Raw genomic sequence first — 26,464 nt, 5'->3', positions numbered from 1 at the left:
AGGAGAGAATGCTACCTTTGTTGCACTGCGTGTATACAGTTACTGGCACTGCACATTTCCAATGACGCTATATTGCTTCCTGCCACCGTGGATTTTTGGAAGAAGGAGAACTCACAACTGCCAAAATGAATTGGTGGAGTCAGTAAGCAAAGTTAATTCTTTACATAAAACTAATAAAAAAAATTTAAAAACTGATGGTACTCATCCTGTATGATATTTCAGGAGCTGGATAAGCAAAATCGTACACTTCCAACCTGCTTTGTTAAATACATTTCCATAAACAACATGGGGACATCATCCTGTTTTGTGAACCAAGACAGTTGCAGTCTATTGTTCTTCACTACCTCAATGCCAGAAAATGTACTGCATTAAGTCACTACCCACTCGTAAGTCATGAATAAATCTTGTTGCATTACTATACTGTACCATAAAAGGAAACAGATTGTTGTGAATGGAACTGCTAATTTTGTTCCAGTATGTTCATTCTTTCAAATTATTCCCCTTTAAAGTCTACAGACGTATTTACTTCCGCAACTATTCATTTTTATTACTATTGGCAAAATATTGCACTTTTAATCTCCCAAATCAACACCCACATTTTTGTACAAGTTCATCGGTATCTTTTTTTAAAATAAATACAAATACACTCATCTCATTGCTTGGATTTGCTGGTATATTGTGTGTCAAACAGAATAAATGAAGCAGTTATGGTAAATTTGAATCCCAATACAGCCAGAAATATAAATTACTGGCTGCTCATGTGTCCTTCATTGAAACACCTGTGAACTCATCTAATTTTGGCATGGAAGCAAGTCATCCACGTTTCGAGGGACTGCCTATGAATATGATGCACAAATACCAAATTTCCTCCTCTCCCTCTGCTTCCCCCCGGTGACCTCATCAACCACCAGTTCCATTGAGACAGACACAATAGACAGGTTAGAAAGTCACAATCAGAACATTATGCAGGATCAACAGACAGAGTCGATTCCCCACGAATGGCTGAGGGAAAGGAGCCGGGGGACTCGAGTGTTGCGGCTGCTGCACGAAGTCTTAATACAACGAACAAAGGGAGGTATGCACCTCAGAATCTCAGATACACTTCAGATCACGTCAGAAATCATCTGGAGCTACACAACTCCCAGAACTTGAACAAGCACCAAAATCTCCGGACAATTTGGCATCACATCATGCCGTTAGCACCTAACTGTCACATCGCTGAACATTTTGATCAGGTTGGAAAGGCTGTTTTACCAGCAGGATGCACTTTGCCCATTAAGCCGTTCAAACTGATAAAATACAGTGAAGCAGCCTGCAAAAAAAATACTGGCTATCCATCAAGGCTTTATTAAACATTAAAGATCTGTATGTGCTTTATGACTACACACCACATTCTAAATGGATCTGGAATGCAAGGAATGTAGACTACTTCAGTTAAGCTCTAAAGCAACGAACTGTAAGTAGTGATCAGGAATGCATACTACCTCTGCCGACAATGTGCTGTGATCATTTTGTCTAGTCAGGAATAAGTGAAATCTGTTTCAGCTTTATGCCATCCAGTTTAGCATTCCTGGTCATGGGAACGGAGAAAGAAAAATCTCAAAAGCTTTTCCTGTCCTTACACACACAAACACACACACGTATAGTTTATATATAATATATACATACATACATATCCACTCGCCCAAATGTTCGCACACTAAGAATAACTGATAAAACCAGTTACTGTTCTCTTATTACCTTGTATGAATAGTCATCTGAGAATGATGCAATTTTATAGCAACATAAATTTTAATCAGATGTAACCCAAACTCTGGGAACACGTTGGTACTTTCCATATCAAAATTAAAGGGTAGTATGGCGTATCTAAAGTCAGAAATATTAGCCTGTACCAATTATGCAGTTTTCCAATGCTTACCACTTCATTAATGGAAAACATATTAATCCATTTTCCAAAACTTTTGGTATATATTTCTCCTCCCCTGTTCCTCCTCAATTCCCTATGTCCTCCTCTGAATTTAGCATTTCAAGTACTATACAATCTTGAATAAGGGCATTCAGCGGAGATTTAAAGGAACGCCTTAAAGTAGGAGAGAGGTGGCGAGATGGAGAGGTTTATGCTAAGGATTCCAGCGCTTAGGGACTTGATGTCTGAAGGCATGGCCACCAACGGTGGGGCAGAGAGAGTGCGGGGTGCACAAAAAAACAGAGTTGAAGGAACAGAGTTCTTGATGGGTTGTAGGGCTGGAGGAGGCTACAGAAATAGGGAGGGACGAGGCCATGGGTGGGGGAGGGGGGGGGGGGGGCGGGGGGATTCGAACAAGATGACAATTTTAAAATTGAGGCATTGATAGACTGGGTGCCAATCTAGGTCAGCGAGCATAAGGGCGATGGGCGAGAGGAACTTGGCATGGGTTAGAATGTGGGCAGCAGCGATTTGGACAAGTTCAGGTTTATGGAGGGTGGAAGATGGGAGGCTGGCCAGGAGAGCATTGGAATACTCGAGTCTAGTGGCAACAAAGGCATGATTGAGCAGCAGATGAGCGGAGGCAGGGCGGAGACGAGCGATGTTACAGAGGTGGAAGTAGGAGATCTTTGTGCTGGCGAGGATATGGGTTGTAGGTTCAACTCAGGATTAGATAGGATGCCACGGCTGCAAATAGTCTGGTTCAGCCGAGACTGTGGCTAGGGAGAGGGATGGAACAGGTGTCGAGGGAACGAAGCTGGTGGCGGGAGACAAAGACAATGGGCTTGTCTTCCCAATGTTTAATTGGAGAAAATTGCAGCTCATCCAGAACTCAATGTCTGACAACTCAGAAGCAGTGCAGGTGTCAAGAGAGATGGCGGGGAGGTAGAGCTGGGTGTCATCACGTGGAACCTGGTGTCATGTTTTTGAATTATGCTGTCAATGGGCAGCATGTAGATGAGAAATAGGGTAGGACAAGAAGAGAATCCATCACAAGAGATTCTCTGGCTATGACTGGATAGGCAAGAGTGTAACAAGGCTAGGACAAAGCTGAACAACGGAGGAAAGTCATTGGAGGAGGATGGTACGCCATGGGCACAATCAGAGGATGTCACTTGTCACTTTGATTAGGGCTATTTCATTGTTGTGGCGGGTTGGAAATCTGATCGGAGAGGTTCAAACATGGAGTTGCGGGAAAGATGGGCATGGATTTGGGAAGCGACAGCATGTTCGAAGAATAATACCAGAGAGGAGGGAACATTTTACAATAGGAGCTAGCATGGAGGCAGGAAGGGGAGTTGGGTAGTCAGTAGTTTAGTGAGAATAGGGTTAAGAGAGCAGATGATGGGTCCCATGAACAAGATGAGCTCGGAGAAGGCTTGAGGGGGGGAATAGGAGAGAAACTACAGAAAGATGCAAATTCTGAGTTAGGGCACAGGGGAGCCTTGACTTTATGGACAAGGGTAGGGGAGGAATGAGTCTGAAGTAGCTGAACAGATGGTCTCACTTGTGATAAATAAGTCCATGAGCTCCTTGCATTTCTTGTTGGAGGCGAAGGTGGAAGGGGCAAGGGAGAGGGGTTAAGGAGATGGTTGGTAGTGGAGAAAAGTCGGGGTTATCTTTGCATTCCAGGGTGATCATGGAGGAGTCAACAATTTTGGCAGAGAAGATGAGGACCCGATAGTGCTTAAAGTGGTTCAGCCTGATCTGGCTATGAACGGCTAAACCGGTTGCACGCCATAGGCATTCAAGTCTGCACCCCTTGGACTCGAGATGGAAGATGGGGGCTGTTCTGGTAAAAAGAAATATCAAACCAGACCATTCTATGGGATTCTAGAAATCTGGATGTCATCAGATGTCCACTCCCATCTGGATAGGTTAGTAACCGAATGGAAAATGTATTCTACAATATCCATATCCAGTAAATACAAATCTCTGTACTCTTCAAATCCCTTAACACAAGTCTGATATACCATTTCAAACCAACAGAGTTATCATTTTCAAAAACACTTCCATGAAATTAGGAGTTATTGTTTCTAAATACATTGTGCCATCATTTGTCAGAATATGTTTTAGGTCTACAGCACCAACTTATAATAAATGTAATTATTATCCTTGTGTATGTATAGAGCCTAGCACTTTAAAAATTCTCAAAGTACATTACACAATGAATAACTTCTTGCACTGTAGAGACTGTTAATGTAGATAATGTACTTTGAGGGTTTTAGGTTCACGATTCCTCCAGTTTATAGTTTAGGTCTTAAGTCTTATTTTTAACTCAAATTATGGGTCGAGCTCGAACACAACATCTGGGACGATACGTTAAGAACTTTATATTGAATGACAACACAGAGGGAGCGGTAATTGATTATATAGGCTGAAGGGCTAAGACTATTAGCACCAGTCGGGATTCAAAGAAACTTTAAAATATGCAGATGCAACAAAAAAGAAATTAATGCTCAACTTCAAGATAAATTTTACGTCATTCTGCTGACTTTTTTTTTTCAAGAAAGCGGGCTCTGATTAAATATTCTTTTTACTGAAAACAAGATCCACGCAGTATTATACAGGCTGCATCTGCTCAAAGGGGACTGGCCAGCAGTCAGTGTCTATGTATTAAAGCAAAGATTTGACTGCAAAACTTACTGTTAAAGTCACATAACAATGTTCTTTGATTGGTATATTTTTAGGCTGCTCAGGTTGGTGTTGATTTTACAAGGGCTACGGATAAGAATTTGGAGTCAAATTAAATGTCTTTGTCGTTCATAAGGCTCAGACTCTGGTCACCTTATGAGCTTTTTAAAATACATTTTCTGATATGTGCAAATGGTTATGATTCGACACCTTTGAAACAACGCAGAATTTGCTACAACAGTGAGCGTTAAACTGTCTAAGATGGGAAGGTTTAAATAGACAAGAATGGATATCTGGAAGATAATTATTACAAGCCACCCCCAAGATATTCAGATGGTATTAAACTATGAGCGGGAGTTGTTTACAGCCACTGAACCCACGGGTTAAATAACTACCAAAACTACTGGTTAGTATTATTTAAAACCACAGGCTCTTTGTCTGAGACTGTCTATATCCAGACAACCAGGTGCTTTTACATTATACTACTTGTAGTAGAGTCCTGACCCAGATACCTGCAAAGTCAATGGCACTACTAAATACAAGAGCTACCAAGCTGTGGCGTTCTGACTGCAGTGAAGACCATATTTTCCCTTGGTTTTCCAAGTCGCCATTGGGAACAGACATCTCACTAGTCCTCCTTGTAAAAGCAACAAACCAGTTCAGTATGTCAATGTACTTGTATCATGACACAAAGCAGCATCATGACGCAAATTCATATGATAAACTGGCTGGCTCAGTGCCTGCTCCTGGTGCCAATTTTTTTTTTTAAATAGATGTGTGGTTTTTTTTGTGCAGGGAAGAGGAATCTACAGTCTGCTGTCCCCATACTCTGTAGATCAGCACAAAGCAGTAGACCGAAGTTGGGACATTCCTGGTCTGCATGGTTCAGCTAATATGTTAATGGCAGCTCCATTCGGTTTACATTCAGTTTCCATTTCTTCCATCACTGAAGCACAATCAGTTCTCCAAAGGTTATGGGAGTGACACCCTACATTTTGCACATAGTTTATGCTCTTTGGGAAGGAGGAGGATTTGCAACAGGCAAAGTCATGCCAACTTAAAGATATTATACACACGCGACTTAATCAACAATTGTAGACTTCATGTACAAAGAATTCCTTCAGTTGCACCTTTCAGAATGCAATCATTTCATAAATACAGATTTTATTATTTTCAGACCCTCAGCACCATTTCAAGTTATCTTTTCGCCACTCAACGACAATCCCAAACCGAGAGGGAGGATAGGCAGGCAAACTGTTGCTAGGCCATTCTCAATTTCTTTGTGCAAATCAACTGCAAACATGACTTGTAGTAACTTGCCACTGACTTTCCCTATCCCTCAATGGGATACCTGAGCACTGATGGCACCTTCTCCACGTGCCAACCCACATCCCTCTGCTCTCATGATACCTGTTTCACTAATCTTCCAAGAGGAGTTACAAAATAAGCACTACCAGACTTCAGATTCAGTAAAATCTATCCAACATTATGTATTCTGTTAGGTAGCCAATGAAAAACATTTGTTTTTCTCTACTTCTATCTCCTGAAGGCACCAAATCTCACTGGGGGTGCACCCCCATGGCCATCAGCAGCCTTGGTACCTTCTAATGAGTGACAGCAGGGTATTCAACCCAAGTGGTTATCACAACCAAAACTGTTCTTACACACACACACACACACACACACACATCTTTCAGCAAGTCACTGGAAACAGCTAATTCCTGCACCCCCCTTTAAGCCACAGGAATTAAGATAGGACAATTGCATGCCATTACCATCACCCCAACTGATCAACTGAGCCACGCACATTTGGGATTGAACGCAAGGCTTTCCAGGTCTGTATAGCTCAGTTCCACTCTGGGTATCACACGAGCTTTTGGGAGACCTTATAACAGGAGTTCTACAAACAGAACGTAAATATTTTTTCGAATGTTTGTAGGAGCTGTAATAAAGTATACAAGGTATCTGAATAAGTCTCCAGAGTTAGAGGAAATTGGCTATCATATTGAAAACTTTCTTGGTGAGAAATGTTAAAGTTAAATTATTTTAGCTGTTGCACTTCCAAAGACAAGATTAGTTTACTGTTCATTATGATTTGGTGAAAACAGTTAGCCTAGTTGGCTTTTGTTGAGAAAAAAACATTTGCATTACCAATGAGTCTATACGTATGTTTGTAAATAGTTCAGTACTTAAAAAGGAAGCTCAGTACTTACACCATCTACATTATAAAGTGAAATGTAAACTTGGTAAAAGCAGCATCAGTACTTACAGCGTAATTTTTAAGTCTTTTTTTCTCCTACAAATTTTCACCTCTTGTGCCTCATCTTAAGATGGAGGCTCATAGTGGGGCTAAGAACCAGAGGCTTGCTGTGGCCACCTGTGGAACTGTATGCAGCAGCCATTATTTGAGAGAGTTACTAACTGTTGGGACTATCACATCATAGCTGATATCCACAAACATAAACTTCCACCAGAGGGTACTGGTGTAGTGATCTGGAGTGGGGACCAAAGTTAATTTTTCCCGATTTAGCCCCCCAAACACGAAATACCAATGGAGCACTATCCAGCTTAGATGGTCAAGCTCAGTGCAGATCAGGGATCCAACTCATTCTTTCGAATCTGAATGGTGCAGTGTTATACTACACGGTGCACTCATCCATTGAGTCAACAAGGGAGCCATGGGTTTCATTAACTTCTTAAATCAACAAAGAAATTATCTCAAAGTCAGACGAGGATATGATTGGAACCATAATAAATTCGATTGGCCTACCCAAGGACTGAAAAGCCTCACACTTGAACCAGATACATAAATTATGGAAACACTTTGGCAAATTGCCAGAAACTGCTACGGCTTATTGAGAATAATAGGGTTTGGTGGGGGTGGGGGCGGGGTGCGGGGAGCGTTAGGGAAGAAAATCCAGATAAAAAGTATTTGCAAAGCAAATAAAAATATAGCTCTTATAGCACAATGTCACTGAAGAATATTAATAAAACAAACTATAAATTATTCTTTCCCTGCATATAAACAGTGTAAAAACCACCTGTGGAAAGTTCTGTTCACCGGCTAGCTGAGCAATACTTTCTGACACTGAGCTCAAGAAAGAAGAGGAACTCTTCTCCTTCCTACTCCATTTTCTGGATTTGTGTTTGCAGGCCCTCGTAACTGGCACCTTGACTACTACAAATGTATTCCTTCAGAATTATTTTCTCTGGTTAATGTACAAGTAACAGTTTTAGGTACATAAAAGCTTGTTTATTCATCTTCTAAGATATACTTGCCTATTTACCAAGCACAATCTTGAAATATTTTTCTCGTGATAGCCAACACTTTACCATACAAAGTCCTGTGGCATAGGGGATGGGGGTGCAACGAGGACAAGTGGAAGCTGTCTAGTACATATAAAAGGGTCATGATGTGACACAGGAATTTGAGAGATTTATTTTGCTCTCCAAATGTAGGCGATGTTAGCAAGACCGCATTTATTGCTGGTTGCTGCTTGCCCCTTGAACCGCTCCAGTTCTTGTGATGGTGCTCCCACATTATTGTTAGGTAGGGAAGTCCAGGATTTTGTGACTAGCAACGATGCAGGAATAGCAGTGTGTATCCAAGTCAGGATGGTGTGAGACATGGAGAGGAACTTGGGAGGTGATGGTGTTCCCATGGCATTGCTGCTCATCCTCCTCACTGGGCAGAGATCGAAGGGCTAGGACATGCTGTTGAAGTAAGCTGGGCGAATTGCCGCAGTGCATTCTGTAGATAGTAAATGCTGCAGTCACAGTTTAGCAGTGGTGGAAAAGGTGAATATTGAGTGCAGTGGCGCGGATCAAGTTGTGTGACACAAAGGAGAGTTGTACAGTGTGTATAAAGAATCACAATGCCGCAGACTAATAAGGGGAGGGAAAGACTCTGCTGCGTATAAAGCATTTCTACAATACAGATTGAAAGGGAATCAAGCATCCATAAAGCAATGCCATGTGACAGGCTGGGGAGGCAAGGATTAAATTATACAGTATGTAGAACGCATCAATGTGTGACAAGCTGAGGAAGGAGCCCTAATGCGTGAAAAGCCATGCTGCAAACTGGGAGAAAAATAAGGAGGTATGGTATACATGTAGCATACTACGTAGACTGAAAGAAAATCAAGTGCGCATAAAATATTGCTATGAGAAAGAATGAGGAGAATTAAACTGCTGGGTAACAGTGGATAAACAGATTTCAGAGAGTGATATATTTCATATCACCCACCCCCTCGAATGGGCATATTTTACAATTTTGTTTTACACTGGAAGAATAAAAGAACAATGTTTAGTGGCAAAGATTTTGAAAGATTGAGTTTGAGTGCATGGCACCCTTTTTGTTTTGGACATAACAAGCAGCAGTTTATGTACAGACAGTATTTGGGCAAGCATACTATTTGGCCAAAAGGTTTTTTTTGGACCCATGCTGCTTTCCTGTTCAAACTTTTACTCCGTTAAAAATCAGCAGAAAAACCTAATAAAAATGTGTGCAGATACGAGAGTTCAAGGACAGGCTTTACTAAAAAGTGTAGATCTTAGTTGTCGCTGAATCTGCTCTTCATTCAGGCTGACTAAGGCACTCCAACTACTTCCATCTTTTGTAACTGATGTAGCCCAAGACCTCCTAGTTTCCTGCACATGGAATACTTCTAGTCAAGAAATACTTACACTTGAACATATAACCTGCTTGCTTTGGAGGCATGTTCATTCTCACTTTCCAAATCATCATCTCCCTGGTCCCCACTGAACTTCCTCTTGTTGGGGCTAATGGGTGGAGGTCCTGTGCGATGGTTGGCAAGTGCGGAGGACATGGGGATTGACTGCATCCTACCGTCACTCCTTAGTGCAGCTTCACCTATGGATTAAATTTAAAAAAGATGTTATGCCTCTGAAATATTATCCTTCCCACAGCAGGTTGTAAATACAATCTAGGTGTTTAACAAGATGTTGGTATAGGGTGAGGAGAGAGAGTTAAAAATGCTCCATGCTTTAACACTTCAGTAATGTACAATACATTTCACTCAACATCTTACTAGTCAACACTCAATGCTGCACAAAACAACAACCAAACCCTCGATTTTGCATATAATTTTCTACTTAGCTTTATTGCAATGAGAAATATAACTCAGCTGTGCTGTGGGAAATTTTGTTTTTCTTTCTGCACAATAAGTGCTGTGGCAAAGGAAAAATCAGCCAGCCAAACTAAACTTTACTGGTTTATTGGAGACTGTTAATGTTCTACAGTTTTATATGTAGGCATAAAAAACAAACTCCAAACAGACTCACACACCCTGCCTGCATGGGAAAAGTAGGAGCATGTACCCGAGTCAGCAAGAGGCCCACACCTCTTCCTCAAACTACAGAAAAACAAAAAAAAACGACGAGCTGAAAATTCAAGAGATTTATTGTTGGTCGTTTTCCCCACTGCATTCAGTCAGTGAAGGGAAACCACAGCACAGTTCACCAAACAAATGTCCTATTTTGCTGGCTGGGTTGTCTCCTCCAGTCTAACCACACTCCATGGCAACCAAAATGACATCATCATTTTGGCAAGAAACCCTCCGATAAAGCTAGACTTATTAAAAAAAGCTTCAGCAGCAGTTTGAATAAATTTGATTTAATTTTTGTCTCCTAGACCCAGATACTACGCATTCCACATGCAGGATATTCATGTGACTTGTTACGAGTCATCAGCCTCATTACCAGACAACATTTTGATCCATTTCCAATGCTACCTTCCTGACTGCTTATTCATTTGAGGCAGCAAAAAACATTTACATGTATTCTCTTGCTCAGCTGAGCAGCTATGTATAGAATATCCCCCCCTCAACTCCCCATGGAATTTTAACCTGATGTTTGCCAAGTTACTTATGCTCCCCAGGAAGGAAGTTCTCCCCCCGCCAACAGATGTGAAAAAGCTACAAAAATAAAAATGTGCCAGACAGGGTCTATCAAAGCATTAAATGAACATAAAATAGGGCTTGCTGAAACTTCAGAAATAAATTGGCGATGTTATGATCAGATTACAGTGGTAGACTCCCATTAAATCACATGAAATAAAATGTTCACGCGAGTTCGGATTCAATGATCTCAACATGAGAAGTAAAAATTGGTGAAGATACAAAAAGGAGTACAATCGAGGCAATGCATCATACAAAATGAGAACCAGCAGCTTTTGCCTTTTCAACATGCAATATATTAGTACAGAGACGCCCAAACCTTGTCATCTTGCACTGCATTGTGCCTCAAAGGCTACAATACACAGTTTAAATCCATGTCCCCATTAATTATCATAAATCTCAAGCTGTGGACACCAAGAAATCAAAAGTGTTCTGATTGCTTCATCAGTTGGATAAATCGTCAAAGTAGCTAATAGTAAGAAAACAAGCTGCCTTCTCCAAAAATTCCAGCCTTTAAAATTAAAACAAGCAAAGAAATATAATTGCAAACGGGACATCAACAGTGCGATTGGCACATGTGGCACGAGGGCTACAGGCTGGCGTCCCTACATTAGCAGATCGCGTGCTAACAAATCAAAACACACATGTACAAGGTATATACTTCAGCAATAATTTGATGTGTTAAATTCTTGGTTCAGTGTCAGTTAACCTTCAATTGTCACCATACAAAGCAAAAATGCCTCATGTGACCCAAAACATTTTTAAGCCCACTACAACACATATTCTGACCACGTTGCTTCTTCCACTACCACATTATAAAAGTCATTGCAAGGTATAAACATTTTTTTTTCCAAATCCCATTTTAATAAGCGCTGCAGATTTGCACATCCTCAGCAGCAGCCAATAATTTGGCTGTGTTCAGCAGGAAAAGGAAAGAAGGGGAAAAAAGCGACTGTCAGCATTTGTAGCCAGTTCCATATGATTTAATCTGGGCAGACCACAGTTACTGCGATAGCCTTCAAAGATACCGCAGCAAGCAATGGAAAAATATAGCTGCAATGCACACCAGATGTCCTAGGAGGAGTATATCCAGGGATCTGTACAGAAGCAACGTAAGCGCAAGACTCACTCTTTACCGCAATGAGAAATTGTACAACATTTTAAACTGAATGTGTACATAGAATTTGTGGAATAATTCGGCTCAGAACTATTTATATCTGCAACCTCTGAGTTCTATATCCTGATCCATTTTCCTTCGTGGGACCCACTCCACCAGTCATAGTGCCACATAAAACAAGGAACAGAGTAACAGTTTCTCTGGGTACAATTATTTTAAAAATAGAAAACCCATAAAAGATTTATTGAGATATAATTGATGGTTATTTTATTAACTATTGGAGTTAACATTACAGTCCAATAGAATTGTCTTATGTTTAGGTACACATTATATTGCTCAGTGAGATTTTCTGTATATTCAAAAGTAGATTGCAAGATGCCTTTGTTGAAGGTTTGAGTTAACAGTTTGAAACTAAAAAATAAATCTGAACGGAATCAACGATGGCTGATGTAATGGACATACACACACTTCAGCTAGATATTGTTTTCATCATGACCTTCATTTTTTACTACTTTGTCAATTTTTAGGGTTAAGAGTGACCATCTGGCTACTTCAATTTTCTTGCCACAATTATAGAAACAAGGCTCTTGAACTTTAGTTTAAATCACTTCTCAACCAGTTGTTCGACAAGATACCCCACTTAAACTGAGAGTCCTGGCTTAGCTACCAAAGAACAGTATAATATCTGCATTTTGTCTCAAATCAAAATATAATGAGGAATTGTTTTCATGCAAAACAGATGGAAATTCTAGAGGCTTATGCATATGCACGAGTAATTTTGCAGTCTTCATTTCAGTTGTAGTTTAACAAAGCACACTGTTGTTTCCACTACCAGTCTTTTCCTTTCTGCCCTGCCTGTGTCTGCTCCATTTAAATCTGTTCCAGCTTTGTGGAAAAATGAAAAACACAGCTCAGATCACTGCCGATAGCACTGAAAATGACCTCTCCTTTTATCCCTTTGCAGCGAGATGAAGCAGTGAACATAAAGCTGTCAAGTCAGTTTGCATAAAGTTGCAGATCAGGTTTTACAGGACAGGATCCCTCAGGCGTAAATGGATTTTGTTTCCCGCCAAAATGATGTGCAGTAAACAAAATTAAAAAATGTGTTTAAGGCAGTATCCAACAGAAACGTAAGCAGATGTATGGCTTACAACATGCAGTTACATAAGAAAATGTATTGGTATCAGGAAATTTGGAATAAAAGACAGAAAATGCTGGAAATACTCAGCAGGTCAAAAAGCATCTGTGGAGAAACAGTTAATGTTTCAAGTCGATGACCTTGTGTAAGAACGTTCATCAACCCGAAACGTTAACTCCGTTTCTCTCCCCACAGATGCTGCCTGACGTGCTGAGTATTTCCAGCATTTTGTGTCTTTAATTCAGATTTCCAGCATCCGCAGTCTTTTGCATCAGAAAATGTGGAGTTTTTAAAGAAAAAAGAAAAGGTGGCATTTATATATCGCCTTTCAAAGTGCTTTACAGCCAATGAAGCACTTTGGAAGTGTAGTCACTGTTGTAATGTAGGAAACGTGCGAGTCAATTTGTGCACAGCAAGCTCCCACATGAAATAAATGACCAGATCATCTTTTTTAGCTGTTGGTTGAGATAAATATTGGCCAGATATAGTCAGCAAAGACACTGATTTAGTCTGTACATTTCACCCCTATGCAGACATTTGATCAAAAGTTACATAAATGCATCTAATGTTTCAGATAGTTTGATCGGAGAGAAGACTGAGAACTGGTCTGGATTAGTACTTCAATCCAGATTCTATCAATCAACCTGAAGCTGCAATTCAGAAATGGTATTCAGAAATGACCCCCAAGAAAAATTGAGAATGATTCCAGTACATCAGAAGCAGTGCATCAATTCAGAAGAAATGTTAATTGCCTAAACCTTACAGAATGTGAAGTTCAACCATCAAGCTTTATTGATCATTTGCAAAAAAAAACATTCTCTCAAAACACTCTCACACTTTCCCTGCTCGCATCCAAGGCATGATCATATCACCAGGTCAAAAAGTTAACATAATATCCTAATCACTTTATCAGTTTAGCAACTGTGAATAACAGGACAAGATGACTTTACAAATGAAAGTGGGAGTCCTAGCAATGGGCTAAACATAATGCAGGCTGCAGCTTAACAGAATATTGCGTTTCAGAGCATTAAAATAAAAGGCAACTTATTTTAATCTCCAACAGAAAATTGTTTATAGCATTATAATATGGACCAGACTCCCAGTTGCAGATGTTTATCTGTATTTTTGGCCAACCTTCCTTCTTAAAAGGGAATCATTCTCACCCCTTTCCAACAGCTCTTTCTCTCAGTTCATTTCTTTCAGCCCTCACAGTACATGTCTATTCTGCCAAATTCCTTTTCTTCTGTCATCACATAAGGTTATTGAAGTGATATATGTTTTTCACTATCAACTTTCTACATTTGAATTGGTGAAGCATTCTGAAATCACATTCACATGAATTAGGAGAGTTCCTTTCACTTAAACTGATCAATTATAGTATTGGTAAAGTATTAACAATTCTTCTACTCGACGAGCCAACATTAGAGCGCCAGTTGTTTCAGGTCCAGGAAATACCCAAAGGTCAGCTGCTAAAATTCACTGTTTATTGTTTGGTTTCTCCATCCTAGTTACCACAGTTCAAGGCCAAGGAGAGAGATACAGAAGGAGCATACATCACAAAAGGATACCTCCTGTTGTTTTAGCCATCTGGACACTCAAACTAAACAAACGAGAGCCACTACCAAGAGATGCTAGCCTCACCACTGGGAATTGCATCTTTGTATTATTTTCCAGAACAGAATTAGCAGGGAGTTAAGCAATGGCAAACCTACTACTGTACGCATTAGAGTGTTATTTTAGAAATTCCATCTTCACTACACTGAATGGACTCGAAGAAAACCATTTTCACAGGAAAAAAAACCAAGATGCAGATGTTGAAGCTCAAAATTCACTAAGTATCAAGTGCCTGTCATTTGACACGGTGCACAAGAATAGGCAGCTGGTACAGAACGGTTCTGCTACATAGCCTTTTCACCCCAGTGCTGCTGGCTCAGCTTTTGAATGCCTGCATTCTCAGTGCACAGCTCACACTGAAGCCCAGATACCAGAGTTAAAACAGACACAGGCAATCAAAATTCACAGAAACGACGATTCTTTTTCTGGGTCTCACCCCCATCTCTGATTATTAAATCAAAATGAACATAAATCTGTTTCTTTTAAATCTTATAATGCCCCACAAACAATTTTCCACTTAAAAAAAAATTCAGTAGTTAAAAACTCCAAATGACCATTGTAAGCACATTTGTAGTATCTGAACATTGTAATTGTTTATCTTTCCTTTCTCCTGCCAACCAGAGGCCCAGGAATTACAAACAAAGAGCAGGATTCTATATACAAAATGTTGCCATAAGAATCGGTTTGAATTTGTACAGCTAATAGCACATAACGTATTTCAATAAATGACAAAATGTATATTAATTTGATAATTATATATCATTGTAGCTCTGCAGGCTTCCAATTGAAATGACTTTCATAGATAACAGAATAAATGCATTCAAAATAAATGAAAACAATGTACAAGGAAACTGTGTGAAGCTGGCATGATCACAATTTTCACAAGGAGCAAGCTATATACAAATCTTGGTTTACAAATATTATATAGTGTCCAAAAATACAATTAAAATTCTAAATGCTATGCATTAAAATTACCAATGTATAATCAGATTTTTCTGTTTAGATGGGGAGCAGGAAGAAGCCAACATATGTACGATTCTTTATGCCAATTATATGTGGACCAAACCAAAGTGACCTCTGGCATTGCCATTAATGTTACTGAATTAATGTTTGTTGAAAAGGATCGCTTCCAGGTCGCAACAGCTGCTAACACAGAAACAGTTCGTAAACTGAGGGAAAAAAAGTGGAAACACATATTCTGAAACTTCATAAAAAGAATAAAATCTGTACATTATAAATGCCATAATCCATATGAATAAGCCAATTCTCCCCGTTAAAAGTTTAGTTTAGTCTTTGATTATTATTCAAGCATACAGCCAAGTGGTCCCAGCAGTTTACAACAGCAAGTTTGCCAAACTGCATTTTGTTTGGCATCAGTGGGCTACATTAACTCTTAATGATTTCAAACAGAATTACTTTCCCAAAGATGCTGAAAACTGGATAACAGATGTGGTCAACTGATGTTCTACTAATTTAGTGCACGCCTAAATTCTGTGAAAACCAGAATGGAACTGACAATTATAACAAAGGAAAAAAATCATAACCATCAGAATAGGTTGCACCGAACTTCACTGATAACTACCATTTTATGTCAAATCTCACCGAGAACATTTTGACAGAGGCAACTTTTCTAACTTTATTGGTAACGAATGCATTCTGATGGAAGAACAACAAGACTGATCTACAGTACCTCGTCACCTTGTATGTTTACATGTTTTTTAAAATGGTTGTAGTAACACTTGCAAAGAACTATAGGGTCATTTTTATTCTTTGTGGAAAATCCAAAAATTTTCCATAGTATCTTTTTGGAAAAAAAACAATGAAGTGAAATCAAAGCTGGTCAAGTCCAAAACAAAACAGAAAAAAAAACTTAAGAACGATATCAATCCTTTGTTTCCACTTGGTGCCTGACTTCACCCACAGTACTTGAATGGGAAGTTAAAAGGTAAAATCAAGCTTCCTGTCACTCCCCCCTCCCCCCCAGTGCTACTTGTAAGTTAATCATTTAAAACAGAAATGCTGCTTTCCTTTGTCGCCTGCTCGTCTTAAACTTTTACTTGTGTTCAGGCTGTTACAGTAGTAATTAATTAACAGATTCACCTTTACAAGCTTGAAGCTGATAAAGCTAGTATACAAACGCAAGGAGCTGGCTTCTTAAGGATTGCAACATTATTTGAATCTACAAATCAAATGCAGAGACAAACTCTAGCAATTAACTCTGCTTTACATTTTAAATGAAGTCCAAAAATATCCAGCTTGAACTGATTTCGGAACACTAACACTGTACCGATACTTGTGTCAAACAGCTCTAAAATCACTAATGCGCCAGAGTCAAGCCATTGCCACTCCTTTAAACAGCACGTAGATACAGTTTAAGAATACAAGCAGTCCAATAGCTACATTGTGGGTCATCTTTGATCATTACTGAACTCTCAAGAGTAATGCAAAACACTGTGTGCAAAATCTTTCAAACCAAACACAAAATAACTAAGCTACGATTAGTCTGAGCAAAAAGGTTTTTTTTCCTCTTTGGCTCAACAATTATCTGCTGTAGCATTTGAGAGAAGAGGTACGTCCTTCAATGTCAGAAGTTTCTCAGAACTACACAGGAAATGATAAGCTAAACAAAGAGTCAGACTGTGCAAGTACAACATGGCTCCTCAGACAGCCAGCAAGTTTTCTTTGTTAGGGCGGCTGCAATCACCGAGTGTTGGGCAGGCGCTTTTCCCACAAAGAAACACGAACCAAAAATGATCAGCCAGATCGTTAAAAAAAAATTGATACACAATGTTAAAACCAACAGTTCAAAATATTTTAGATCCTGAAAGAGGGGAGGGGGGGGGGGGAGGAAACAAAGTAACATTCTGCATTCTGAAACTTTAAAAAGTATTTAATACAAACTGAAACAAGCTGGAGTTTTACCTTCAAAGCAAAGGATGCCAATATTGTTGCTCATCTTGTCCAAGTACTGATAGTTCAACAGGTCCATTTTCTTAAGTAGCATTTACTGGGTAGCAAAAAGGCCAGCTGTTTGCTTAACCGGATAGCGCTTCAGACTAGCTCCTGGCTGTGTTCCTCACTCCCTTTTTCTCTCAAGGCCCCAGCCTTTCAGACCAAACAAAAAAAAATTCAAAGTAGTACCCTTCAAGGGCACAGAGTTTTCGGTGTGGGGGAAAAAAAAGGAGGTTCTATTTGTGCCCACAGATTTTTTTTTTCCTCACAGGCCAGGAACTCTTGAAAATGGGCTGTTCATAGTTCGAAGGCTCAATTGTGACAGAGACAAGACGCGCCAGCTCTCCTCACAGCCCGCTGCAAGTTAACTGCACAGACATGCAGGCTATGCTTGGTATGACTCGTATGTAAACGAGCTTCCCCCTATCTGAGCGGGCAGACAAGCGAGCATGCTCAGTGCATCCCTCCAGCGCCTCGAATGTCAGGGATCTTTGCTGCGCCTGATCAGAGTCCAATTGCGCCAACTGTTGGACAAGGAGGCGGGCCGGCCGCTGCACAGGGGGCAGTGCCTTCCACTGCAAACATTGCTGGCTCTGCAAAAAAAAACCAAGACTACGCACAGCAGAGACTTGCTGTTCGCAAAAATACACACAAATTAGCGAGCAGAACGTGTTCATTTTTTTGTTTGCACACTTGATGGTTGCAGTTTTGCAAAACTCAATTTGCTGGAGCTATTTAACATTTTGTAAGTTATAAGCAGAACAGCAAAAAAAACTGCGACGGGACAACACAACTTTACACCTGTTTGAAAATGTTTTGAAGGTTGATCCGACTTATTGCACTGTAGTACATGTATTTTTTTTTCTAGTTATCTATTTTATTTCCCCGCTCCTCTTTAGGCTTTCCCATGAAGCACACTAGTTCGTGACCAGCAGATCAGACAGACAATTGCATCCAATTCTCAGTCAAACCAAGATTTAATCATCTACAGGAGGCCCAAGGAACTGGCCTCTGCCAGTACTTTACCCTTAAGGTGTAACTGAGTGAATTGCAAGCACAGCCACTCATCCGTGACAATGTCTGAGGGAGTTTAATGAGCTGAAGTCTCCCTACAGTATGTCTAGTGGTCAGAACACACAATTACAAAACTTTAACTTGCTTAAAATGACTAGCAATGCAAAGCTACATTGCACAGTTTTAGTTTGTCTTAAATACAATCTGAGGTATGGATTAACCGGATTGTATTTGTCCATTTAAAGGACTTCTTACTGCAGGTGACCCCAACGTGTTATTTTATATATACCACAACACCTGCAGCTCTACATTTAAAACGCGAACTGTAAATGTCTGAGGAACAAAAGCAATCTACCATTTTTAATTGAATAAAAGTCAGAAGTTTTTGCCATTAGTAGCTTTGAAAATACTGATTTGTAAAAGAAATATACCCTTTTACTAATACAGAAGAGAATTAGACAGCACAAGTGGAGCCAATTTTAATGGAAGTTAAAATACAAATTGTGCACACTTATAAAACAGATGCAGCCTTTTTAACAAAAGCAAAATACTGAGGATGCTGGACATCTGAACAACAAACAGAAAATGCTGGAAATACTCAGCAGGTCAGGCAGCATTTGTGGACAGAGAAACAAAATTAACCTTTAAAAACAGAAAATGCTGGAAATACTCAGGTCAGGCAGTATCAAGTTAACCTATAGGCACTTTACAACCTTCCGTATCCATCACGGAGTTCAACAATTTCAGATCATAATTACTGCTTCTATTTTTTTCGGACAACAGCTGATAGTCATGATTCTCCTATTGCCATTTACTGCTCCTCTAGATTATCTTTTGTTTCTTTACTCGTTGCATTATTACCCCCTTTTGCCCTACACCATCATCCCTTTTGTTATTTCCTCCACTCCCTACTTTCCCTGCCTCTGTATTTGCTTAAGATCTGTTACATCTCTAACTTTTTCCAGTTCTGACAAAAGGTCATCGACCCGAAACGTTAACTCGGTTTCTCTTTCCACAGATGCTGCCTGACCTGATGAATATTTCTAGCATTTTCTGTTTTTATTTTGGAGACTTTTTAAAATGGGTAACAAAATCCTGTCAAAATGACCCAGAGTGTGTGGCATCTCCTGGTGTTTATACAAAGTTGCTGGATCAGTATGTGCATCATACAATGTTGGAAAGGCCTCCACAACACAGTATACACCAGTGCAAAACTGATTTAATTTTGCATCAATTCAGAATAATGTAATTTGTGCTCACTGAACTACATTGACTTCTGGTTAAACAACACCTTAATTTCAAAATTCTCATCCTTTTTTTCAAATCCCTTCATGGCCTTGCCCCTCCCTATCTCTGATGTCTCCTCCAGCCTCACAACACCCCCCCCCGAGATGTCTGTGATCCTCTAATTCTGCCCTCCTGAGCATCCCTGATTGTAATAGCTCAAGGTGTAATTGGTGGCCGTGCCTTCTGTTACCGAGGCCTCAGGCTCTAGAACTCCCTGCTTAAACCTCTCTTTCCTCCTTCAAGACGCTCCTTAAAACATACCTCTTTGACCAGTTTCTACTTATGCGACTCGGTATCAAATTTTTATGCATAGTACTTCTGGGAACTGCTTCGGGATGTTTCACTACGTTAAAGGCACTCTATAAATACAAGTTGTTGTTGTTGTTGAAATCCTCAAATCACAATTAGGAAGTACTCTTGCATCCTTTCAGCTTCACATTTTTTGGCCTCAGACCTAAGATTTCTTAACATTTTGCCATTAAAACATAATTAGGTCTCCCGGTGTGACTCATCAAGTTTATCCCATGAGTAGCTGAGAAACATAGGCGAGGAGGGTCAGAGTTCAATCCTCAGCCCATGTTTAGTTAGATGATCTCAGTCAGGCTGCTGTAGGCGCACTGCAATTGTCCTCAGTGCCTTTGGGCTTAGCCTCTTTTGATGGACCAGTAAGTGTGACACTGGGTTGCCCCAAGGTCACCAAACCAGAAGTGCATATTTTAGGGCACCATTAATATATTAAAGAAACAAATGATCCAATTTAAATAAAGGTCAAAATTAGCAACAAAATCCCGTCAAAAGCAAAAGTGAACTTTCTCTACGAAATCATAATGTTATCAATGTCTAAGATGCTGTATACCCTGAGATGCCCACTGATGCCTTTGGGTTGGGAGTGGGGGAGGGGGAGGGGGAAAAATCAGGGTTCTTGCTCTTGATTGCTATCTAGTGACTCTTGCAGGAATCCAGAAAAAATAAGTAGGAACTCGAGAAGCAGTCTGATGAGACATTCTGGAGCAAAGCAATGCTTTATAAACCCCAGGACTAAGATGTTTAAAAAAAAAACATTTGAAATCAGGGGTAAAAAACTGCTGTACTTTAAAAAGAACTGGAACTTGCCAGCCACAATTCCAATACTTCACCCAAGCAGCCTGTCTCCATGCGTGAGACAAGATAGTGAGTGTTGTCAGGCTATTTGACCATGCTGATCATGCCAATCCTGCCATCATCCATACCTTTCTGCCAGTGGTTACTGGATAGCAATTTGAAGTGAGAACCATGCTGGGGTTTTTACCCTTCCTAGCTCAGGGGCATTAGGAGCAGCTGTACTATTGCCTTGACTAAGATAAGTTACATCAGCACAGACTATGGCTTGAACCTTGGATTGTATGGATAATGATGATGATAGCTGCAGATCCACTGGAGTGGAACTTAGACAGTTTCTGCGCTTGCAGCCATTCTTTTCTTTTCAACACTTCATACTGTTACATTTCCTTCTTTCCATGATCAGTTGATCGGTCCTTCTTTGGAGGACACAAAAGGAATTTCCCAGTTTAATTAGAGTCTTCCCACCACCCCCCTCCCAATTGATGGTGACATTTTGTGGGTCCCAGGCCAAGCATTTATAATTATTAAAATCACTGTGGGGATGGAGAAGGGGAACGTTATTTACTTAGCAATAAGCACTTTAAAAAATGTAAAGCTTTGTTCTTCAAAAGGGGAAAGAGAAAAAAAAGACAAAAAGTTTCAGGGTTTACACTAACATTGCAATTGGAACTACTGAATGAGCACAGCAGCACCACCTAGAGGCAATGTGGTAGAAATACAACAATAAATAGATGCATTCTGGAACTTCAATTTTGATCCAAAAGGATGCAACATGTTCAAAAGCAACGAGGTCAGGAGCTCGGAGATGTGCTAAAGCTGCCCTATTGGAGTTACTTTCAGTCTCCTGTGCCCTTCAATGACGCTTTTTATATTTTGTAAACCAGAACTAGCTTGTAGTATGCAGTTTAAAAATCGACATTGATGTAGACAATGGTGTCAGATTTAACAGGTCTGGAAATAGCAATCTCAGTCACGTAGAGAAGCTTATTTTGCTGCAAAAATATTGTTCAACATTGAAGACCATACTTAATCCACAACTTGTTTATAAACCAGATACAGGTATTTGGATTTCTTTCTTGTTTTGGTGAAAGGGCAAGTTACACATTGGATGAGATAATAGGTTACATATGGCTAAAGAGCAGGTTTCTCACAAATTTGACCTTAGAAATTACTGGAGCACCAAAAGAATTGTAAGAATTATACTGACAGTGTGACAGATTTTCCATAGGCGAATATACACTGCATCAATCCTGGCTCAGTGAGTGCCAGTGAAATCTGTGTTTCAGCTTCCGACTACAGAAGAGAGTATTTCAGGTAAAGTTGCATTCTATAAGAGAGTCCTGTAGGCAGGAATGGTGTGTGAAACTTCACTGCTAGTGCTGTGTGTTTACAAGGGGCAGGGGACGATTTTGATTACGAAAGAGTAGAAGAAAAATAATGTGTTTGATTTTCATAAAGCTTTTTTGCGGTGAAGACTTGTTTAGTCTCCATAAATATTTGCTGCAATAGCGCTGTACATTCCTATTCATAAGAACATAAGAAATAGGAGCAGGAGTAGGCCATAGGGCCCCTCGAGCCTGCTCTGCCATTCAATACGATCATGGCTGAACCGATCATGGACTCAGGTCCACCTCCCTGCCTACTCCCCATAACCCCTTATCATTTAAGAAACTGCCGATTTCTGTCTTAAATTTATTCAATGTCCCAGCTTCCACAGCTCTCTGAGGTAGTGAGTTCCACAGATCCACAACCCTCAGAGAAGAAATTTTTCCTCATCTCAGTTTTAAATGGGCAGCCCCTTATTCTAAGATTATGCCCTCTAGTTCTAGTCACCACCACCAGTGGAAACATCCTCTCTGCACCCACCTTGTCAAGCCCCCTCATAATCTTATATGTTTCAATAAGATCACCTCTCATTCTTTTGAATTCCAATGAGTAGAGGCCCAACCTACTCAACCTTTCCTCATAAAACCCCCTCATCTCCAGAATCAACCTAGTGAATCTTCTCTGAACCGCCTCCAAAGCAAGTATATCCTTACGTAAATATGGAAACCAAAACTGCACACAGTATTCCAGGTGTGGCCTCACTAATACCCTGTACAACTGTAGCAAGACTTTCCTGCTTTTATACTCCATCCCCTTTGTGATAAAGGCTAAGATTCTATTGGCCTTCCTGATCACTTGCTGTACTTGCATACTAACCTTTTGTGTTTCTTACACAAGTACCCCCAGGTCCCGCTGTACTGCAGCACTTTGCAATCTCGCTCCATTTAAATAATAACTTGCTCTTGGATTTTTTCTGCCAAAGTGCATGACCTCACACTTTCCAATATTTTACTCGATCTGCCAAATTTTTTCCCACTCACTTAGCCTGTCTATGTCCTTTTGTAGATTTTTTGTGTCCTCCTCACACATTGCTTTTCCTCCCATCGTTGTATCGTCAGCAAACTTGGCTACGTTATATTCAGTCCCTTCTTCCAAGTTGTTAATATAGATTGTAAATAGTTGGGGTCCCAGCACTGATCCCTGCGGCATCCCACTAGTTACTGATTGCCAACTTGAGAGTGAACCATTTATCCTGACTCTCCGTTTTCTGTTTGTTAGCCAATCCTCTATCCATGCTAAAATATTACCCCCAACCCCGTGAAAGGTGCAGTAACCTTTTATGTGGCACCTTGTCAAATGCCTTCTGGAAGTCCAAATACACAACATCCAAATGGTTCCCCTTTATCTACCCTGCTCATTACAGCCTCAAAGAATTCCAGCAAATTTGTCAAACAGGACTTCCCCTTCATAAGTCCATGTTGACTCTGCCTGACCGAATTTTGCTTTTCCTAATATCCTTGATATTATACAGCCTGCTATTGTAAAAGTAGCTAAAATGCACTGCCCATTATCCTCCGTGCAGGTGAAAAGCTCATTAGCCATGGAATTTCCTGTGGGGGCATAATCGGGAAGTTAAAACAAAAAGGTCACGTAGCCATTTTGCAGAATTTCCTGTAAATTCATTAATATACACTGGAGCATAAAAAAATGGGCATAAACAAACAGATTCAGCACAAACAATTGGGATTTGAAGCAAACCCACACCATATATTCCTTATTTATGCATGACAATTAAATTAACTTTCATTTATGCACAGCATGTGCAAGAACCTGCAATCGTGGAAGCTTTTCAATTTTTAATGTGACTTATACTGATGCCAATAAAATGCATTCACAAAATACAGTGCAGGTCTCAGCGAGGATAAAAACAATTCTGAGCTTAATTTTAAATCTGTTTTGAGCCAGCGTAACTGCGGGAAGTGTGTGTGTAGAGCTCTTTAGCCCAGACGTGGAGCCATTATAATGAGCCGAGATGTATTCAGGCGCAGGGATCGGTAGACGGTTGTTAATTTAAAAAAAACAAGGAAATTTGGGAGTAGCATAATAACATACGTCGCACACTTACACTGAGTTTGCTCGACCCTTTATGTCGGGTATTTGCTTTACACTTCGATTACGCATGTCTCTGTCCTAAATACAGAGGAAATTCCATCCCATAGACAGCACATATTTAAATACTGGGCTTTCACCAATGTCTTCTTTGTTAATTATAGCCGAGACATACAGACCAAAAAGGTCTCGGGTTCGATTCTTGGTCTCTGCTGTGTTAGCTGAACTTGTCCAGGGATCAAACAGTCTGCTGACACTCACTGCCAAGATTGAAGTAAAAATGCTCATTTGGGCAAGATATTGTAGAAGCCATGGAACAACTCCCTGCAAACAGGGGCATACTCCAGAAACGTACACCAGTAAGACTCCACAACTTCAGGGGAGGAAGAGGGAGCAGGGACGCTGGCAGAAAGAAGAGGAAAGCAATATTAACTGTTCAGAGTTCTTCTTTTGGAGTTAATGCTGCAATTTTGCAAAATCCAACAAATGGTCATAATGATATAGGAAAATTCAATGTAACCTTAAAGCATTAAACATAGTTTAGAATACAAGACTGCACGGTAATGCAATTTTTATACCATGAGATCTGTCTAACAACTAGTGCTCTGGACCAAAGGACATAGTTGCATTTAATTGAGCTATGCAGCTAAGCTTTCAGAATGAAACATAGAAAATAGGTGCAGGAGTAGGCCATTCAGCCCTTCGAGGCTGCACCGCCATTCAATAAGACTATGGCTGATCATTCCCTTAGTACCCCTTTCCTGCTTTCTCTCTATACCACTTGATTCCTTTAGCCATAAGGGCCATATCTAACTCCCTCTTGAATATATCCAATGAACTGGCATCAACAGCTCTCTGCGGCAGGGAATTCCACAGGTTAACAACTCTGTGAGTGAAGAAGTTTCTCCTCATCTCAGTCCTAAATGGCCTACCCCTTATCCTAAGACTACGTCCCCTGGTTCTGGACTTCCTCAACATGGGGAGCTGTCCAGTCCTGTCAGAATTTTACACGTTTCTATGAGATCCCCTCTCATCCTTCTAACCTCCAGTGAATAAAGGCTCAGTTGATCCAGTCTCTCCTCATATGACAGTCCAGCCATCCCTGGAATCAGTCTGGTGAACCTTCGCTGCACTGCCTCAATAGCAAGAATCTCCTTCCTCAGATTAGGAGACCAAAACTGAACACAATATTCCAGCTGAGGCCTCACTAAGGCCCTGTACAACTGCAGTAAGACCTCCCTGCTCCTATACTCAAATCCCCTAGCTATGAAGGCCAACATACCATTTGCCTTCTTCACCGTCTGCTGTACCTGCATGCCAACTTTCAATGACTGATGAACCATGACACCCAGGTCTCGTTGCACCTCCCCTTTTCCTAATCTGCTGCCATTCAGATAATATTCTGCCTTTGTGTTTTTGCCCCCAAAATGGATAACCTCACATTTATCCACATTATACTGCATCTGCCATGCATTTGCCCACTCACCTAACCTGTCCAAGTCACACTGCAGCCTCTTGGCGTCCCCCTCACAGCTCACACCGCCACCCAGTTTAGTGTCATCTGTAAACTTGGAGATAGTACACTCAATTCCTTCATCTAAATCATTAATGTATATTGTAAAGAGCTGGGGTGCCAGCACTGAGCCCTGCGGCACTCCACTAGTCACTGCCTGCCATTCTGAAAAGGACCCGTTTATCCCGACTCTCTGCTTCCTGTCTGCCAACCAGTTCTCTATCCACGTCAGTACATTACCCCCAATACCATGCACTTTGATTTTGAACACCAATCTCTTGTGCGGGATCTTGTCAAAAGCCTTTTGAAAGTCCAAATAGACCACATCCACTGGTTCGCCCTTGTCCACTCTACTAGTTACATCCTCAAAAAATTCCAGAAGCTTTGTCAAGCATGATTTCCCTTTCATAAATCCATGCTGACTTGGACCGATCCTGTCACTGCTTTCCAAATGTGCTGCTATTTCGTCCTTAATGATTGATTCCAACATTTTCCCCACTACTGACATCAGGCTAACCGGTCTATAATTACCCGTTTTCTCTCTCCCTCCTTTTTAAAAAAGTGGTGTTACATTAGCTACCCTCCAGGCCATAGGAACTGATCCAGAGTCGATAGACTGTTGTAAAATGACCACCAATGCATCCACTATTTTGAGGGTCACTTCCTGAAGTACTCTGAGATGCAGACTATCCAGCCCTGAAAATTTATTGGCCTTCAATCCCATCAATTTCCCTAACACAATTTCCTGCCTAATAATGATATCCTTTAGTTCCTC

At 40.5% G+C, this 26,464-nt stretch overlaps 1 protein-coding gene across 2 annotated transcripts in view; it reads right to left on the bottom strand.

The window, feature by feature from the left end:
- vgll4b (vestigial-like family member 4b) overlaps window positions 1-26,464 on the bottom strand; it is a 138,464-nt gene that overhangs the window by 22,905 nt on the left and 89,095 nt on the right. The window contains exons 1-2 of one of the 2 annotated variants that reach the window (XM_070895375.1): window positions 17,310-17,757; window positions 9,287-9,473 (exon numbers count right to left, since the gene is read on the bottom strand). In XM_070895375.1, coding sequence (XP_070751476.1) covers window positions 9,287-9,473; window positions 17,310-17,391 — 269 coding nt within the window. In that variant the 5' untranslated portion in view covers window positions 17,392-17,757. Of the gene's footprint in view, window positions 1-9,286; window positions 9,474-17,309; window positions 17,758-26,464 lie in introns of those variants that run through there. The other variant, XM_070895376.1, reaches the window with a different exon arrangement.

Source organism: Pristiophorus japonicus, chromosome 12 (genome assembly GCF_044704955.1).
Source record: "Pristiophorus japonicus isolate sPriJap1 chromosome 12, sPriJap1.hap1, whole genome shotgun sequence".
Classification (NCBI taxonomy): domain Eukaryota; kingdom Metazoa; phylum Chordata; class Chondrichthyes; family Pristiophoridae; genus Pristiophorus; species Pristiophorus japonicus.
Note: the sequence above shows the minus strand (reverse complement) of the source record. Positions and strands in the feature narration are given on the sequence as shown.